We start from the raw sequence: 20,255 nt of genomic DNA, 5'->3' as shown, positions 1-20,255 counted from the left end.
TTTTATTATAATATTAAAAATATAATATTTTATTATTAAAAATATTAATAAATATATTTTAAATGTTTAATAATTAATATTTTGATTAAAATGTTATTAAAAAAGTTTATTAATATTAAATTCATAAAATAAAATTATTTTATATATTTATTCTTTGAAATGAAAAATTTTAAAAATAACTTACAAAAAATCAGATCGTAGATTTTTTTTTTTTAAAAACACAAAAATATTATATTAATCAGAAAAATAATTTATATTGACCTATCAGCTTTACCAAACACTGAAAAAAAAATATTTCTCAAAAACATTTTACTATAAACGTACCCTCAGTTTTTCCTTTCTTTTACCTGCCAATTGATACCAACTTTATCTTGCTTTTCAGGAATTACGAGGAAACTCTAGTGTGTTTGTTTAGATCTTTGAAGTCAGCCAACAAATTCCTCTCAACTTCCAATTTTGAGTATGTATATGTAAGCTCATATATATATTATCTTTCTTTATCTCTGATGAATCATCTCGATTTTACTTGAACAAAAATAGAAAAAACCAAAGATTTGATTTTTCATCATCTCTTCGAATTTCACATCATAAGCCACTTTAATGGTTCTCTTCAACAAAGAGAATTGGAATTTGTTTGCTGGTTTTGATACCAGAGCCGGAGATGGAGAAAGACGAGAGGAACCAAAGGACAAGCAAAACAATAGATTCAGAGCTGTTTCTACAGTGGGGAAACAGAAAGGGGCTAAGATGCGTGAGAGTTAAAGACCCTCAGAAAATATCTCATAAATCGAATGCTATAGTTCGTAGAAGAATCACTTGTCGTCTTTTTTGTAAAGATTCATCTCCCTCTTCTCGATCCAATCATCGTCTGACTAGGTAAGAGAAGATCAGTATTTTTTTTCTTTTTGGATTTTAAATGAAATATGAATTTTCTCGGCACCTCTTGTTTGTTTGGGATCATGAGATTTTCATACGTTTTTAAAACCTTTTTTTTTGGATTTTTTTCGCTACCCGTGTGTTTGATTTCTGAGAAACTGCTAGGTTGGGAAAAGAATGAATTTTGTTTTAATTTCTTAGCTGCGAATGGAGCTCAGCCACCTAGTGTGTGCGAGGAATTTCCCAAGAAAATGAGGTTGGGAAATTTTCCCTTTCCCACTGTTTGGTTGCAGGGAAAAAGAGAGAAGGCAAGTTTGAATTTGTTTGTTTTATGCCCTTTTAATTAGATGGCTGTTATATTTTAGTCCCTTAGCAAACCAAACATGGTGTTAAGAGATTCCCTGGTAAAATTTGTATTAGCAAACTAGTAAAAGTTTGTGAAATTCTCTTTTTGCATGTTTAATTGTAGGAATTCCGAGGCAGCTATACTCCGGTCGACTACAACCGAGCACCAGAAAAACTCATCACTAGAGAAGGAAGATCGCTACTACACAACAAGGGGATTGGCGGTGAGTCTAATGGATGATAATGGGAAGGTTGCAGTGGATTGTAGTAATGGAGATCATAACAAAGCACTAGTGTAAACCTTGTCAAGCAAAGAGAAAGAGGAGGATTTTATTGCGATGAAAGGGTGTAAACCTCCCCAAAGACCTAAAAAGAGAGCCAAGATCATCCAAAGAAGCTTACTTGTAAGTTGACATTGATGAATCTATGCTGAACTTTCAATAATTGAACCATCAAATTCCAGTCATACGCAGTTTTGTTGGTCCAAGTCTTCATTTTACTTGAAGTGCCTATATCTTTGATGCTCGTGTTTGATATATATCCGGATATGAGTGTAGCAATAAGACCCTCCAAGTTTGTAAAAAAAACTTTTAAAGTTTAAACATTCCTGTTTCAACATTCACAACCAAGTCCAAGTAACACAGTTTTGTATCTAGATTAATGTAGGACTGAGATTTATTCATATATCTTCCTGGATTTATTTGCAATATCGGTTTAGGTCTAATTTTTGAAATCATCTGATGATTGGCAGTTGGTGAGCCCCGGTGCATGGTTGACCGATATGTGCCAAGAGAGGTATGAAGTTAGGGAAAAGAAGAGTTATAAGAAGGTACGCTCGAGTCTATATATATATATATATATTCAGTTTTCAATATATTCTGCGAGTAGTCGTTTGCTTTTCGTTTTCTTTGAAATATCTGTGTCCAACATAGGCATGGACTTAAGGGGCACGATCCTTAAAATATATGAAAAAATTAGCATATTCAGTCTTTGCACATATCTGACACCTCGCCTAATTCTGAGCATCATCGGTTATTTATTTCAATTTTTGTCCATTATGTGGAGACCAAGAGGATTAAAAGCCATGGGGAGTATGAAAAGTGATTCGGATTGAATGAAATACCATTTATCCATGGCGCAACAGAGGTATTTTCTCTTATGAAGTTTTACAGTTAATGGGATTGTCAAGAGTTTTGTAAAAGAAGAGAAAATTGTAGAAAATTTCGAAGAAACTCTGCCAGATTTGTCGTATAGAAATTGAAATTTTCATTATTATAAATTAAGGGAAAAAAACATATTTTATTACACAACTGCATGCATGGTCAAATTGCGTGATTTTGGTAACTATGAAGGACGTCATTTGGATCATTTGAGAGTTGAAATCAATGATATTCAAACCAGGTATCAAATATAGATTATATTTAGTTTATTTGATTTTTCATATATTTAGAAGATCGTATCTTAGTGTCAGTATTCCAATATAATATCATGAAAAAAATGAGTAGTGAGTAACAAAGATCGAAGCTAAAGGACGTGGTCAATGAAACAGTTGATATGTTAAAGAATTGTCAAATTTGATGATCTTATAAAAAATGATTCGATTGAGAGAGAAAGGTTCTGTCTACATATTTAGAGGGTAGCATTTGTAAGTGTCTCAACTGGTTTGGGTTCTCCCTACAAAATCACTAATCATTAAATCTATCGAAATCCTCCATACCAAACACCAACAAAAAAACATCAGCTTAAAGACTCTCACACGATTATCATTACCAAACTCACATTGACAATGAAATAAAGTAATTTGATTCGTTTCTTTTACTGTATTTAAAGTTTGGTTTGGATTTTCAATTCAAATAAGGGAACACATTTAAATGAAAAAATATATATCTAACATCAATCATGATAACAAAAAATTGATGGCACGGATTTTGGTTAAGCACCATCGATTCATTCACAGACTCTTAATTTGATTAAGATAGAACAATGTTGTTTAACATTTGATTTTCTCTAGATGTTTTTACAATGATAACTTGGAGGATAAGCAAACTTGATCATCAACTAATCAAAGCAGTACCAATGAAGAAAAACTAACTTCCAGCTTGCTGATAGGATTCAGAATGCTGCATAAGAAATAAAGAATCATATAAACCATGAACACGGCATATTGACATTGGCTTCACCTCTACTTCCGAATAAGAGTCAATCCTAAAAAAGATTTGTTGTCATACAGATACTACTACTAAAATCAAAAGACTAATCTGAGACTTTGAGGGCAATCAAGCATAGAGTGGCTTGATGTTTCTAGATCGCACGTAAGTCAAAAACTGTCCCGGCAGCTCTTCCAGTAGAGCTTGAACACAAGAAATCTGCCCGCCTGTAAAAAAAACATTGTTAAATCAAAAGTAAAACCAGCAAAGTGTTTGCTGAGTCAGCATTCACCATATCCAAGGCTGGGTGATTATAAAATAGTATCAGTTCACAATTTTTCTTAGCCTATTGACAACGTGCACACACTCACGACAGATGCATCTGCTCAAACCTAGATCTTCTAAGGAGAACAACATTCACTTTTATCATTAAGGCCACTCAATGAGTTCAACTCTCTAATACTTTTAGTTGGGAAGAAAGGGCTTGCTAAAACGGAAAAGTTTGGTGGCTTAGAACATGGCTTACTATGCACTTCTCGCATGGGAACAAATTGTACAATGTCTCGTGTAGCAACACGACCTGTTGAGCTCTCCAATCGATGTCCATCATCAGCATCCAGAATCTACAAAATAACAAGAACCAAAACCATTTTCTTATCATCCTTTTAGTACAAAAATTACAACTATAGCATGCTAGTAATGCAAACGGTGACACAATTCAAAAGATTGTTCTAGAATAATATGTAATACCTCCATTTGTTTAAAGTCTTCATTCCCCACTCCAACTATAAGAATGGATAAAGGAAGATCAGATGCCCTAACCAAAGCATCCATTGTTCCTTGAATATCTGTCAAAACTCCATCCTGCATAACACCACATATCTCTCTAAGTTCATTCAATGAATAACAATTCTTTACTTGCATAGAGGCAATTCGTTTTTTACCGTTATAATGAGCAGTACAAAATATTTGGTAATGTCATTTGAGGCAACATGGGAAGCCATTTGTGCAGCCTTGTTGATTACATCGCTGAACAAAGTAGGTCCAGACAAAGTGACATTGTGCAGCGCACTAGCATAAGCAGACATGATGCCATGAACTCCTTCAACCTTTTAATGGAAGTAAATAACTAGTCTTAGAAGAACTCGCAACTTTTGAGGTGAAGGATCATGGTGAAAACAAAAAACTTGGCTTCTCTTACCTCATAGTCATTTGTACCGTTCAAGTTAAAACAATGGGATAGAGTGCCGTTATGAGTCCTTCCTCCAAAACCCCAAGCTGGAAACCTCCTATCCGAATCATAAAATTGTATAACCTCCCCAACCTCCATTATAGCCTGTTAAGATGTCATATTAAGTTAGCCACCATTATAGGAATTCAAACAAGGAAAATTCTAGTGCTATCTCATGGAGAACATATCTAAACTCAATAGAAATGCATTATAAAGTGTTATCCACGACTTACTCGTTGGTAAGAATTCAACCGGCCTGAAGGATCAATGTAGTGCAAGGAATCTTGATGTCGAGGATTCCCATTTGAAGCTGGACAAGTCAAATATTTAAATTTGAACCAGAACATGAATATAAGAACTGGGGAAACAAAAATGCTTGGGACATGTATATCATAGATCACAATGATTATTTACCTGTAAAGTCAATGGCAACCATAAAATTTAGCTCAAACCCACTAGAAATGTAGTCAACGAAACTGAATTGCTCCTTCTCAATAAATTGATCTACAAAAAGCTGGCCCTTCAGAACCTGTGACGCAAAGGTATGTTTAAGAATACAACATATTTTTAGTAAAAATATGGATGCCAAGCACAGTGAACACCTTTTCCCGACCACGATGAGATGGGAAAACCAAATTTGCACCACTTCCTTCTTTGTGAAGTTTTTCCAACTCCGAAACTGATTTATGAAGTTGGCTGATTAAAGTAGATAAAGAAGACCAAAGTCAGCCTTTTTCTTGGCAGGCAACAAACAGTTTTAACTAGTAAAAGCTAAAACCGCACAAAAACAACAAATTCATAAGCCAAAATTTTAAAAAGTTACCCAATAAGTACATGATTGCCATTGCTGTTGAAATCGAAGCATTCGATAAGTAATGGATTTTCCTGTATTCAACATGGAGAATAGAAACATAACTATGGTACCAAAAATCTTATAAACTTTTAAGATATTATCACAGGAGCCAAAATGAAAGCAAGCTTGCCTTGCTTGCAAACTGGTGCATGCTCAGAGATAGCGGTCTCCAAACTGGATTTAAATTGTTGTTTATCACTTCTGTCTTGCATATTGGAACATAATTTCCACTTTCGCTTTGTCTTGATATTCTCAAGAAAGGGTCCTATAAGCAAAAATAAGAGTATAGAAGTTAAAAAACATGAACACAAGCGCACAGCTAAACTAGTTGTATAATGAGCACATACACTTTTAGAAAACATGTCCTTGTTGTCTAACTGGGAACAACGCAATTTCGTCTCAACAACCATCCTGGATAAAAAGGTTTCTTCAGCATAGAGGGTCAGTGTCCCAAAGTTTCTGGAACCTCCTGGACCATTTTTCCCATGGAGATTGAGAGTTAAAGACCGATTTCTTTTGGTTAATATCTGCCAACCAAAAGAGAACACATATGTTAGCAGTGTTGCAATGAGCATAATCTAACAATTCATGCTAAATAGTATCATGGTTCTAAGCCACTTCTTTTGGAAAACTAGCAGTGGCAAGTAAATCCTATTACAGCCAGAGGGAAATGCAATATGTTTTAGTAGCCATGAAGAATAATAAAGTGCATTTTTCAACAGATGAAGTAATTCTAAAAAGTACTACTACTTCTTTAGTTGATATTAAAGAAGTACATAATATGATACAAGAAACGATAATGGATGGGAGGCAACTTACCTCAGACAGAACACAAGTGGCTTCTCCCAAGAAATCTTGCTCATTCAACTTTAGTGCCTACAAAGCAACACAACAGAAAATTAAATAATATAAAAAGCAGAGGTACTTGGCATACGGTAAATTCCTTATGTTGAAAGAAATTACAACATATCTACAAAACAAAATCCTTTTTATGATACAACTGTTCTTTCACTACTTGGAAACTTTTTGTTCCAATGGTAAAATTTGTAAAAAAAAGGGGGGGGAACACTTTTACAGCTAAGCTATGCAGCTCTAGCTATTCAGCTCTAGCTATTCATTTTTCTTGAAATTCCCAAGTCCGATATGGAAGATAGGACCCCCCAAATCCCTAGGAGATTAAGCATACCCATGACAAACATATATCAATATCTGATCTTCTTTTATGATTGTTGACATAAAGTTCTTAGATTCCTCATTTGTTAGGTGTTATATGAATCAATTTGTTAAATTCATTCAGAAAGGAGTTTGGTTTAAGAAATATAGGAATTGGGATCATCTAGCACAATAAAAACTAGAAACATTATGATTGGCAGAGAAGCCGTAGTAATTTGACATTGTCCACTGATATCTCCGAAGAACTTGCCAGCAACAAAGCCTTGAGGGGAAAAAAGAAGGAATTTTGACATACCTTCACAGGTATGTTGTGATAGCTGGTATCCACATCATATAGATGAAAACTGGAGCAGAAGGAAAAGAAGAAGAAGAATATCAAAATCCATAATCAAAAACTACATTTTTTTTTGGGGGGGGGGGGGGTAATCTGAAAGATATATTTGACAAAATATGGGAAGCTTACACCAAATGTTGAACAATCTCAAACTGATAAGCAACATTAATCTTCTGAATCCAAACAGGATTCAAATTGTTGAGTATGACTTCAGTACGGCCAAGCTCCTCCAGCATACCATCCATTTTCTTTACATACACAACTGCCATAGGATCACTCTACCAGAAAACAAGAGCAGTTGCAACTTTTAAGTAACTTTTCTACGTAGACAAAAGCATGCAATAGAAGACCTGAATTTTCAGGTATTTGCTACACAGTACATGTTCTATATCTCTTATTTTCAGATGTTGAGCATCAATGAGTTATGCAGTTCATGTCATAAATTTCTAATATTTGCCGTTAGGAAATGATACAGGCACATGAACCCAAAATGAAGGAAGATCTATCAAGAATCTTACCTTTGATGTGATGTCACGATCACGCAAGTTTGATGCTGACATAGATAACTGCAATGCAAATTTAAATCACAATAAAACTCCATAATAAGCAGCATTTTTATGACATTAATATGAACTATCCACTGCATCTAAATTTGTAATTGGATATTATAATTTATCTCGCTATCCCAACTATATCCATGAAATTGTTTCAATGCATCATTCTCATAGCTTACAGGAACATGACAGTTCCAGTGTTCCATCATACTGAGCATGAAGACAATCTCTCCAATAAAATTACATATTCCAATTTAAGTACTTCATGCATAAGATATGAATAGTTGACAGCTTTATGTATTCATTATAATAATCAGAAGATATTTCTCCAATAAATAATAGTCAAAGGTTCTATTGGCAAGAAGGGTCCAAATGGTTGTCCTCTGGTAGGTCCAAGCTAATAAAACATTCACATCAGCATAAAATTGAAGGAATCAAATTACAAATGCATATATGTAAATATATGTATATAAAAGGGTAATAAAAGATACGGTGTCATGTCAAGCCCTATGATTAACTTGTGTTTCTACCTCGTAGCTGACTATTTGGATAAGAATCTAGAAAAGAGAATCTTGCTCTGTTTCAGCCAGGGAAACAATGATTGGGACGCAAGTTTTGAAGTGGGGTTAGTTTAAAGTATTTGGAAGAGCCTAAAATATAACTTGTTAATATAAATTAAAAAAAGTCATATATAAGTTGTAACTAAAAATATTATTAAAAGCATAAATTTTTAAGTTGGACAATACCATTTTAAATTGAAACTAAAAATAGTATCTTCTTCTTAACATTTTCGATTATAACAAAAAATGTTATAAATCATATATTTTTTTAGTTGTAAACTCAAAATACACAGCAATGTAACTTTTTCAGCTATAACAAAAAATATTACAAGTTGCATAACTTTTTAGATTGAGAACAGCCTTAAATTAATCTTAAATTAAGCAACATAACTACCCAAATAAAGCAGATGGTTTGAACAAAAAGAAATAAAATTAAAGCAGATGGCCTAAACTTGCTGAGTAAATTGCAGAAACCAATAATAACACATCAATTAATCCATAACACGATAAGTCAAAACCATCAATTTTGCTCGATGTTTGATGCAGAGAAACAGATAAAGATGTAGGGTTAAAATGATAAGACCAACATGATAGATACAAAAAAATCATCTAAATATATAAAAAATATATATATAAAATTCGAGCTCAAATAACATAACAGAATCAATAAATCTCGCTAATCAATCCAAACTATACAGTCACGCACACGAGTACTATGGTAAAATCAATGTCAAATCTCAGAATTCCTTCTTAGTTATGTGTAAACAAAGATGATTTGTATTTTGATGCAAAACCCCTATAAAAAACTTTAAACCCAACAAATTAAAAATAAAAATTATAGTACCTCAACTTGAGTAAAAAGAGGAAATTGACCTCGGATTCTGAAATAGTAATCAATGGCGTCGTTATGTCCAGCATTATTATTCACAATGGGCCTACCATCAACCCCACCTACAGCTTGTTGGCCGCCTTTCAGGTCACCAGAAAAACAGCCGCCCATGTCTTTTCAAATTCTTTTAACAAATTTAAGAAAACCCTAACTATTCAAACTTTTTTCCTGAAGCTAAAAATTTGATTTTCGCCTTCTTTCTATAAAGATATTTCCAGGAAACCGAACCCTCTCACTAAAACAACAACAGGGATTTGTGTGTTTGGATTAATTTTTCTTTTCAACTAAAGAAAATTTGTAGCGAAAGTTTCTCGACTAGGCCCAAAACCAAAAGGAGAGAACGGAAATGGTGTGATAGTCTGTTTCACCTTTTCAAATCGTTTGATGCACAAATTCGGAAACGCGGTTGAAACTTCGTGCGGTTAAAGAATAATCCAAATATGGAAAATTTGAGCAATTAGTAAAAATCACGATCTTGTTCAAGAGCAAACTTTCAAAGAGTCAAATGGAAACCTTGGGGTTTGCTTTATTCATCTAAAGATATATTTCCCCTTAATTACTGGGGTAAATGAACTGATTTTTCTCGGGGAAATTAACCTCTGCACCGCTCGAATATAAGAAACTAACTTTATTAGGGGGGAAAACCCTTGATTAGAATTTGGTACGATAATCTTAGCCAAAATAAACAAAACGTATTAAAGAAGATTGCTGCTGCTAGGTGTCAGTCAAACTTCAATACGATTTTAGGGTTTAATCCCTTCTCTGTTAAAAAGAAAAAGAAAATTATCGATTAAGAGACATTATCAGGTCATTAAAAATATATTTTTAAACAATTCAAATATATATATAGATTGATAGATTAAATTAGTGTCACGATTCATTCAAACATTTAAATATTAATTATTTTTTATAAAATAAAAGGTTCAAAAATAATTAATTTAATATTCTAGTTAATTCATCAATATACTTCTAAACCATATATAGCCAATTTTCCATCAACTTAATATTCTACTGACAATATGATATAAGGAAAGGGATAAAAAAAATTAAACATTCACAAGAATTTTTTTTCATTTAATTGAGAATATTTTGCACTAATTTTTAATATTTTAATTGAATTCAAAAATTTTATGTAATTAATTACGTATCATTTCTATAACTATCATGTAAGTAATCATTAATATTTTCGATTTTTGCTAATCAATATTTTTATAAATTGATCAAAAACAATTATAGGACTTTCATGCAAAAAAAGCACAATTGAAATCAGGAATAAACGATTCTGTTTTTTTTATCATAATAAATTATTCTATTTTAAAATATTAGTATTTAAAGTTGACTTAAATTGAAAAAGAATAAAATGTTAAATTAAATAAAAAAAAAACTTACACTTGAAGTCCTTAAATGTATAAAATGTTTCTAAAAGGATTGGTTGAACTTGAAAATAATCCAAAATCCAACATAGCCCAATTTAAAAATAACTTGAAAAATGTAAAATTTAATGATAATTTTTAAAAAGAAATTGAAGTTAATAAAAATTTCCAAAGCAAACCAATTCAATCCATGCACAGGGTTTGGTATTAAAAAATATAAATATAATAATTATAATTGATATAATATATGGAAAAAATCCAATATTGTGTTAGAAATGATCAAACCAATGTGATGCATAAATATATACCAATATAAAAAACAAAGAGAAAAAAAAAATGAAAAGAACTTACGTGATAATAATTAAACGCCAAAACTCAGACTAATAACGAGTAGTTAGAAAGAAGCAGAGAAACACTTGACACCCCTCGGCTGATAATCTGCTGCTGTTTGGTTTTTATATTTCGTCTAATCTATTTCTTCTTTAATGATGATGATGGAGTTGTATTTATAAAGAGAAAGAGAAAGACCCAACTCACCAAACATCACTCGGTTTCACGTCAGCCGCTCCGTGTTATTGCCCGATCACGTCAGCTGCCAAGTGGTTCAGCCAATGTTGAATTAAAAAAATGAAATATTATGGATGATGAAGAAATTTCAGACCAACTAAATTTGCATGGCAATTGCGTTGTATGCAACGGGTCAATGTTTTGATTCTGTTTATGGGAAGAAAACAGTGAAATGAATTGTTCAAGTGTGTAGAATAGTCATAGTCCTATCCAAAGGACAATTCAAGTACATATTGATCCACACGTTTGGATTTTTCTAAATCTTGATGTATTTTTCACTGAAAATTCATTCCATTAACTTCTCGTTTTCGATGTAATAAAGAGATTTTTTTTTTTAAATTCTATAAGTGAACTAAGAAGTTCATTTGTAAAATAATAGCGCTTTCTCTCTTTTCTTTAACGTAATATGCTAATGTACGCTGCAAATCTGCCTTTCTTTGATCTCCAACAATATTCTTCGATGGGATCCCTAAACTGTATGTTTATGGAATTTTGTTGTTGTTGTTTTTAGTTTAAATGGCGAAGCTTTCACGTTGCTTTTGCCGCAACTGCTATGTTTAACTTTAGGGTTTGCAGTACCCTGTGGATACTTCAGACACCGCTACTTATGCATCCCGATTGCATCAACATGGCATTTGATGTATAGGGAGTGAATATTCATCGCTCCGCTATGACTTGAGTTCGAGTTAAGAAGGGGTTAGGTGATGAATAGCATAGTACTAAATTGTGATTGATATATTAATGACGATTTTTTAAGATTATCTAACGACAAAAGAACCATATTATAAGATTTACAATATGAAGTTGTCGTATAATTTCGCAACAAACCATGTATTGTACTACGACAAACTTCACGTTTAATTGGTTGGTCAAGTGGTATATCCCTACGCCCTTATATTTTCTAAGATAATGAATTCTAGACCCACTAAGAATATTGATCAACGTTCCTATAAAATATTTCGATGTATCATGTTAATGATATGTTCCTATATATAACATATATTATAAAAAAAATTCAGTCAAAGAAATATTTAATTGGAGCGAGTAGAGTGGGTAGACAAATTAGATTTATCCACGGGAAACTTCAGGTACAGTTTAATAATCCCTTTCGTGTAATTTACAAATACAACAAAGGGTTGCGTCCTACCAATCAGTCACTCAATCCTAATTGGCGACGACTTGAGTTTTAGATAAGTCAATATTGACCATACAAAATTGTCCTTTCTTCAAGGTAACACTCAAATGACAAAAATAGTTTATTTTAACAATCCCCTTCAAATGACCAAAAAAAGAGTACTTGGAGGGATCTTCCTTGAAACTAGGAAGTGGATAAAATAACACGTTTTTTCTTCAAAATGTTATTCGGTTTGTATTTATCTATTTATGGATTGGATAATCTCAACATATATAGAATAATGGTTTTTAATTTGAGTTTTATTATATTAGTTTATGTAGACACTCATTTTCGTCTAATATATATATATATATTATAATTTGTAAATGATTTTTTTGAAATATATATATAATACATAATTTTTAAAATATTTTGAAAACTTATATAATATATAGTTTTTAAAACGTTTTGAAAAATTTTATATAATATATAGTTTTTAAAACATTTTGAAAATATATATAATATATAGTTTTTAAATCATTTTGAAAAATATATATATAATATATAGTTTTTTTAAAACATTTTAAAAATATATATAATATATAGTTTTTAAAATATTTTGAAAACTTATATAATATATATTTTTTAAAGTGTTTTGAAAATATATATATAATATATAATTTTTAAAACATTTTGAAAATATATATAATATATAGTTTTTAAATCATTTTGAAAATATATATATATATATATATATATATATATATATAATATAGTTTTTTAAAACATTTAAAAAATATATATAATATATAGTTTTTATAACATTTTGAAAATATATATATATATATTATATGTTTTTAAAATATTTTTAAAAATATATATAATATATAGTTTTAAAAAATCATTTTTGAAAACATATAATATAGTTTTAAAACATTTTTGAAAACTATATAATATATAGTTTGAAAATATTTTTAAAATTATATAATATATGGTTTTGAAAATATTTTTGAAATATATATTATGTATAGTTTTTAAAACAATTTTTAAAAAAATATATATTATATAGTATATTATTTTTCATTATATTTTTTATATTTATTTTTATTATCTATTTATTATTATTATTATTATTTTTATTTTTATTTACTCATTTTTTTCTTTTTCGTTTTAGGTCCAAATAATCTAATGGATCTCGGTTGGAGGGAAGTGGGCCTAACCCAGCCTAGAACCAAAACCCGAAGTATGCTAGGGTTTCCACAATTCAAGTTCAGCGCCGCATAAGCCGGAGTCAACACCTAAACGGTCGGCTGATCCAGGGACTGACCTATCTCGGGATGACCGATCTCATAATGACCACGAGCACCCCAATTTCGAGACCAAACCAACCAACACTGGGGCTATAAAAAGCCCTCGGTGAGGCCAACGAGAAGATCACATAACCCACAACAACATAGCCACGAGCCAGATCGAGAACATCGAAACCCAAGAGCCAACACAGAGAGGCTATCGAACACAAAAACTAAAAACCACGGTGAAGTAACATCAAGAGCCATAACCAAACACAAACCCCAAACGAAACACAACCACAGCACAAAATAAACCAAAACATCAGCCAAAAAACAAAAATAAAAGCAAGAAGCCTCGATCTAAGCGTCGAAAGGGGATGAGACCGGAAGTCGAAAGGTTCGCGAGGGAAGGGTAAGAAGTCATGACTTCTAGGCTAGATCTACTTCGATCTAGTGTTGTTTTGGTTGTTTCGAGGCCAGATTCAGTTAAAAGGGGTGGTGGAGAGTGTTTGGGAGGTTTCGGTCGGCGGTCGACTGGTGGCGGGTTCTCCATTAGTGGGGATTTGTAGAGAGAATGTTGAGAGAGTTGGGAGAGAGGAAGAAGATAACATTTGAGAGAATGGGTAAAATGAGGGTGAATTGGGTTTTTTTGGCTTTTATACAACCTGCCGACCCGACCCGACCGAAGGGTCTGTATGTTTTTTCGCTTAAAAGGGGAATTCCAATTTTGGTCCCCCTATATTAAAAACTCTTATTTTACCCCAAATCTCAATTTATGTTTCGATTTTCTCCCAAATTTCGCCATTAATTTTGTTTTTATTTCAATTTGACCAATCATTATTATTATATGTATAATTATTATTTTTATTTATTTTTAAATTTTAATTTCTTTCTAGTTTTATTTGTTTATTATTATTATTATTATTTGTTAATGCTTTACATATGTATATATATATCATTCTTATTCTTATTTTCTTTTTCTTTTTCTTTTCTTTTTCTTTTTCTTTTTCTTTTTCTTTTTCTTTTTCTTTTTCTTTTTCTTTTTCTTTTTCTTTTATTTTTTATTTCTTTTTATTCATTTTTTTATTTTATGTTTATTTATTTTACCGTTTATTTTTTATTTTTCCCTTATATTATTTATTTTATTATTTTTTCTATATCTTATTGTTTCGTTTATTATTTTTATATTTAGCATTTTCTATCTTAATCTGATTTGACATTTCATTACATATTTAACATTTCATTACATATTTAACATTTCTATCTTTTTAAGGGTCTTCGTTTAAATCAATCAGATGTAAACAATTCGAATCAAATTTTTAGATTTTAATTTAAATTCTTAATTTTCTCAATTAAAGACAACTGATAAATTAATTAATACCGAAAGGGCGGTTCAAGGGTGTTAATCCTTCCTTGACCGTAACCGACTCTCGAGCTCGACACATTTCTGGTAAAACGCAAATCATGTAAGATGGTGTCCGATCCGCCTAAATTTTTGTTAAAGTGGTCAGTGGCGACTCTAACCTAATTATTCAAGTCAAAGCCTAATTATTTATTCTATTCCAATTATTTATCTTTGATTATTTTTTCAAATAAATAGTTATACTGACGTTTTTTTCCAATGATTTTAGATTTTTGAAAATGTTTTCATACCATCTCAGGCTTTATACCCGAGCTTCGAACCCTGTTTAAGTGGGGGTAAAAGTGACACCTTCGTGAGAATTTATTCTCCGCACAGGCCTAGCAAGTAATCTTCGGGATTCATATATCTTATGTCTTCGTGTGAATTTTTTCACCGCATAGGCATAAGAGAATGTATCCTCTCGAGTTTAACTTAGTCCACATAAGCTTGTAATGAGCTTAAGACTAAGAGTCTGAGTAGCCTAAGGGGGAACCAGCAAGGAGAACTCGGGTACCTTTTTTTAGAACCTAATCCGGGAGACTACAAGGAATTAGAACCCACCCCAAAACCTCATTTCAAACCCTAAGATGTTTTGAGATTATTTCCTACTTTATTTTCTATTCAAAGCATGTGAACTAGAAATTTATGCGGTTAAGACTTGTTCAAAATCAACTTGTGGGATAAAGATCATGTCCGGGTAGGAATAATATGCATATGGGGTAGATATCATATGGGGTAGAATATTTTATTTTCATGATTGTTTTGATTACTATCTTGACCTCACTAACTCTTTTTATTTTTGTTCTCTTTCATTTTATTTTCATCATTTGAATCATTCAAAAGAGGTGTTGATCCACCAAAAATGTGTTTGTTAAACATAAATAATTTGCATTAATGGACAAAGGGGTTATAATACAAGAGATGAAAAGATCAGAAGTTCCTCTATGGTCAGAGAATACTCAGAATGGACCAGGATTCACACTGTGCACACCAAAAGTTGACTTTTCAAGCTGGAAAAGGTTGCATAGGCAAGACGAGAAAAATGTTATTGACCTGGAGAGTCCCTTCAAAGAAAACAAGCCATTGTTGACAAATCCAAGAAACAAACAAGTGAGTTTCAGATAGTTCTTTTCAATGGAGACTTCCAAAGGCACTTTCGTTGAGGGCATGCTCATCAGAGAGTGAAAGTCAGAGATGCAATCATTCGAGACTTTTTAGAGCAAGCAGATCGTCACTTGCACAGTTTAGCCAGAATGTCGGAACGGTTTGACAGGGTGTTCAACCGGTGACAGAAAAAAGTGGAAGATGAATTAACATGTTAGAAGCTGTTCGAGGCCTATACCTTTAAAATATTTTTTCTCCTAAGACGAAACACTTTTGTCCCTAATAAGGATTATTTATAATAACAGACACATTTTTGGATCAACGCCTCGAACATTTCATGCATCATGTATTCTTACATTTTTCGCATAATTTTTCTTTTTTCATTGCATTCACATGAACTAACAAAAGATATCTCATAAAAAGGGTACAAACACTGGACATTCCACCTTAAGTGTTGGACACACCTCATCCCCATAACACTCATTCAAACCAAAAGGAAATGGAAGTTAAGATTTCTCAACTTGAAGAGAACATGCTAAGGTTACAGAAGGAACTGGAAGAAAAAAATAAGTCAAAGTCAACAAATACCTTGAATTTCATCGCTAGGAACCAAGACTTGTTGGTCGACCAGATTGTTTCAAGGTTGTCTGACATGAATCGAATGAGTGCCCCTAGGGCAAGGGTATCTGAGGGGGTAACTGTACCACTTACTCTACATTCTGTAAGTTCACTTGGAATCTTACCAAAACGTTAGGGGGATTCATCTACTACAAAAGCACATACTTTTGTAACCAGCCTTCAAAATGGTTCAGATTATCACCACATTCCAAAATTTGGTGAAGAAATCAAAACAAATATGGTAGAAACAACCATTAAACAATGAGGTAGGTCGAGTAGAAAACCTCCCCTGAAGAAGAAATAATGAGATATCATCAACATTTCAAAACCAATTGCGAATGTACCATCTTCTAGGCAAGATTCGAGAGAACCAAGGAGAGAAAAGGAAAATGAGCATTTTGATCCCATTCCCATGACATATAAGGAGCTTTACCAACAGTTGTTTGATACACATGTGGTGTCACCATATCTAGAGACACCTCTATAGCCCTCATACCCTAGGTGGTATGACAAAAATATGTACTGCGAATATCATGGCGGTGTTCCGCGGCATGCTATTGAAAACTGCCTCGCCTTTAAGAGGATTATCCAAAGAATGCGCAACAGAAGTTGGATTCATTTCAACAATTCAGAATCACCCAACATTGTATAGAACTGTCTATTTAATCATCAAGAGAATGAGGAAAATGAAATCACCAAGGAGACGGGTAAAAAGGCCAAAACTAGAGTCTCCAAAGTGAAGTCATCTCTTGCTTGGGTATGGAGGCAAATGATAAAGGCGAGATTTCTTACACCACATCATAGCACATCTAATTCCAAAAGTAGCAGTCATTGTTGTTATCATAATGAAGCTGGACATGATGTACAAGAATATGTTGAATTTAGAGCCTTGATCCAGCTAATGATGGAAAAAAAAGAGCTAGAATTTTACGATGAAAGCAATGACACTCCCAGAGTAAAAATTTGTATGTCTGAGGGTATTTCAAAAGAAACCATGACAAGTAAAGCAATTGAAAAATGGGGAGCAAGTGCAGATGAAGGCTCTAATCCAACTAATGGGGCATCCTAATGAGGCCTTATTCCATTTTGCATCATCCTACTTGATTTTGTTCTTTGAACTTTTTCATATACTTTTTTTATAACTTGCTTTCGAACTCTCGTATTTTACTTTTTAAGGATATTTCAATGAATTTATGCTAAGCATTGAATTAAATTTACAACTTAAAATTCTTTAAATATCAACTAAGTTAAGAAACTTTGTAAGTGATCGGAGTTATAGATCTTTGACAAAGTAACACAATTAAAAATCGATAAAAAAATGACTTTGACCTTACCCAGAAGATACACTCGAACACCATATCCTTCTCCTACAAGAACTGATATAGCCTTCTCCTCTCATAAGGTTATAAAAAAGAGGCTTGGTATTTAGATGTGCATAGGTGCGGACAACATAGGGCATCTTTTACATATGACATTACTATACTTTTTGTTTAAGACGTTCGATGATGATCATGATCTTTACAGATGGAATAATCGAGTAGGTGAATCTAGTTTAGGTCAGTTACTTGGAAATTGAACTCTAAAGATGAAATTTTTGACTTTCAATAAATAGCTAGACTATAACAGGTTCTTCTTGACAATCTTAAGAAATTAAATTCGTAAAGCTGAGCTATTCCATTAAGGCAATTGATAGAGGAAACTCGAAAGCCCTGACTTTATGAATAGATTGCATTCAAACCATGACATTGCTCGGACACTTGGCAACTCGGTGTTTGCTCTACTACTATTGTCAGGCCAAAGACTTTGTGATGAGATGAACCCTTCAGTTAACCTAATAAAAGTGATTATAATATTAATTTGTCCCTCTAAAGCAATTGGTTAAACTCCCCGGCTTTATGGATTTGGCTAGCCAGACAATGACAAATTAAATCAAATTTATCTAAATAATAAATTTTCGGTAATGATGGACTAAGGGAGTTAAGGAACACCAGTTATAGTTAATTTCACACGAGCACTCAAGAATTTCATTTTTAGACCTATATTTTTGCACTGCCTTTGTTAGAGGAGTTTACAAAGCTTGAACAAATGAAAGATTTCAGAGGACCGAAATAGAAGGTCTAGTAATTGATTATACGAATTGCGTCATTTTTTCCGCATCCAATTAAAATACCAAGCCAAGAAAAAAGGCACGTTGCAATGACCAAGAAAAAATGACATTTCTTGATGGCTAAAACCTTAGAAAATAGGAAGCCAACCTAAAACCAACTCATCGATTTGGATATTTGTCAAAGAGCTATAACTCTGAAAGCATTAAAAGAGCTATTGATTCATTTGATATACTTTGAACTCATGTTTATGATTTGATTCGATTGCAAGCCTGAATTAAGGAGAAATGTTTTACAGAATTCTTATATCTTTTTTCTCCCTAAAATAAGATAAATGAGAAAAACATTTTCGAACAGTACAATCTCAAATGTGAAAGTCTACAACCCAATAAGAAATGGTGCATGGTCGATTCCGAGTACAAGACCGACATACAAAATCAGACTCTATCTAGAAGATAAAACAAAGCCAATTCATGTTGCATGCATCTTAGGCAAACTTAAGAGCATCACATTTGTTATTTTTTCACATACATAATGTTTTACAGCTTTTTGAGTCATGTTTCGGCTCCAAAATGGAAGATACTCGATTCAAAAGCACCTTCAACAAAATACATTCGAGTTTTATTACACTAAGCTTAAAGGCACATAATTTGCAGTATAGCTCAAGGCGAGAAGGGCTATCTACCAACAAAAGACCTTCGAGTTCGATTACACTCAGCTCAAAGGCACATCATTTGCAGTATAGCTCAAGTCGAGAAGGGTTATCTTCCAATAAAAGACCTTCGAGTTCGATTACACTCGGCTCAAAGGTACATCATTTGCAGTATAGCTCAAGGCGAATAAGGGTTATCTGACAACAAAAGACCTTCGATTTCGATTACACTCAGCTCAAAGGCACATCCAATTTACAACATAACTCAAGGTAAGAAGGGTTATATGTCATCAAATACCTTCGAGTTCGATTCCATTCAGCTCAAGCGCATTTCAAATTCACAACATAGTTTAAGTCGAGAAAAACTATCTATCAAGAAACTGTCGAGTTCGATTTCATTCAGCTCGATGACACATCAACCACATATTAGCATCGAGAAACTACTTTATGGTTGAAGCTAAGATCTTCAAGTCAAGAAGAAGATCTGGGGCAATCTCTCAGCTCATTACAGCATAACTCAAGGCAATGAGGGTTATCGGCTAATAAAAACTTTTCTAGTTCGGTTCCATTCAGCTCGATGACGTATTGACTACTTCCAGGCTAAAGTTTAAACTGAGGTCTTTAAGTCGAGAAGAAGACCTGGGTTAGCTGTGTCTTATTGACAATAAATCATTTTCCTGCAGCATAGCTTAAGTCGGGAAAAAGTATATGTCAACAAAGATTTATGAGTTCGATTTTGAGGGCCTGTCAACCACATGGTGGAGTCAAGGAACTATTTTCCAGTCAAATTTTTAAACCAATGTCTTTAAACCGAGAAGAAGACCGAAGTTGATTACAATTTGGCAATGAGAAGCCATATTCCGATTCAAATGTCAAATTACAGCTTCAATTCCATATCATTTTAAGATGGACTCGACTTCGTGACGAGTGAGCCATCCGCAACTCAATTCGATAGGGAGTTATTTTTAATTGAACTATCAAAATCAATTTTCAACTCCACCGAACAAAAATTTGTGTCATTTTATCTTTGTCCTATTTTTCGTTTCATGAAAAAGGACAAAGAGGGGTA

General features: G+C 32.7%; 1 protein-coding gene and 1 long non-coding RNA gene across 2 annotated transcripts; one reads left to right on the top strand and one right to left on the bottom strand.

Annotated features, from left to right (window-relative positions):
* Positions 1–377: 377 nt before the first annotated feature.
* Positions 378–2,056, top strand: LOC120182772. The gene is made up of 4 exons (XR_005521864.1): positions 378–460; positions 654–876; positions 1,346–1,625; positions 1,973–2,056. It is a non-coding gene; the product is annotated as an uncharacterized LOC120182772 (long non-coding RNA).
* A 71-nt stretch (positions 2,057–2,127) lies between these two features.
* Positions 2,128–9,169, bottom strand: LOC120182771 (protein BONZAI 3). Its single transcript, XM_039187642.1, has 17 exons — positions 8,918–9,169; positions 7,478–7,525; positions 7,089–7,237; positions 6,921–6,969; positions 6,272–6,328; positions 5,800–5,979; positions 5,583–5,717; positions 5,423–5,484; positions 5,202–5,295; positions 5,014–5,128; positions 4,833–4,909; positions 4,570–4,704; positions 4,313–4,477; positions 4,119–4,232; positions 3,895–3,991; positions 3,487–3,595; positions 2,128–2,138 (listed from the first exon to the last, which is right to left on the bottom strand). Exons 1-16 carry the CDS (start codon positions 9,071–9,073, stop codon positions 3,498–3,500), a joined length of 1,731 nt encoding a protein of 576 aa, XP_039043573.1. The 5' UTR covers positions 9,074–9,169; the 3' UTR covers positions 2,128–2,138; positions 3,487–3,497.
* Between the last annotated feature and the right edge of the window lie 11,086 nt (positions 9,170–20,255).

Source organism: Hibiscus syriacus, unplaced genomic scaffold (genome assembly GCF_006381635.1).
Source record: "Hibiscus syriacus cultivar Baekdansim isolate YM2019G1 unplaced genomic scaffold, ASM638163v2 tig00112738_pilon, whole genome shotgun sequence".
Lineage (NCBI taxonomy): Eukaryota > Viridiplantae > Streptophyta > Magnoliopsida > Malvales > Malvaceae > Hibiscus > Hibiscus syriacus.
Note: the sequence above shows the minus strand (reverse complement) of the source record. Positions and strands in the feature narration are given on the sequence as shown.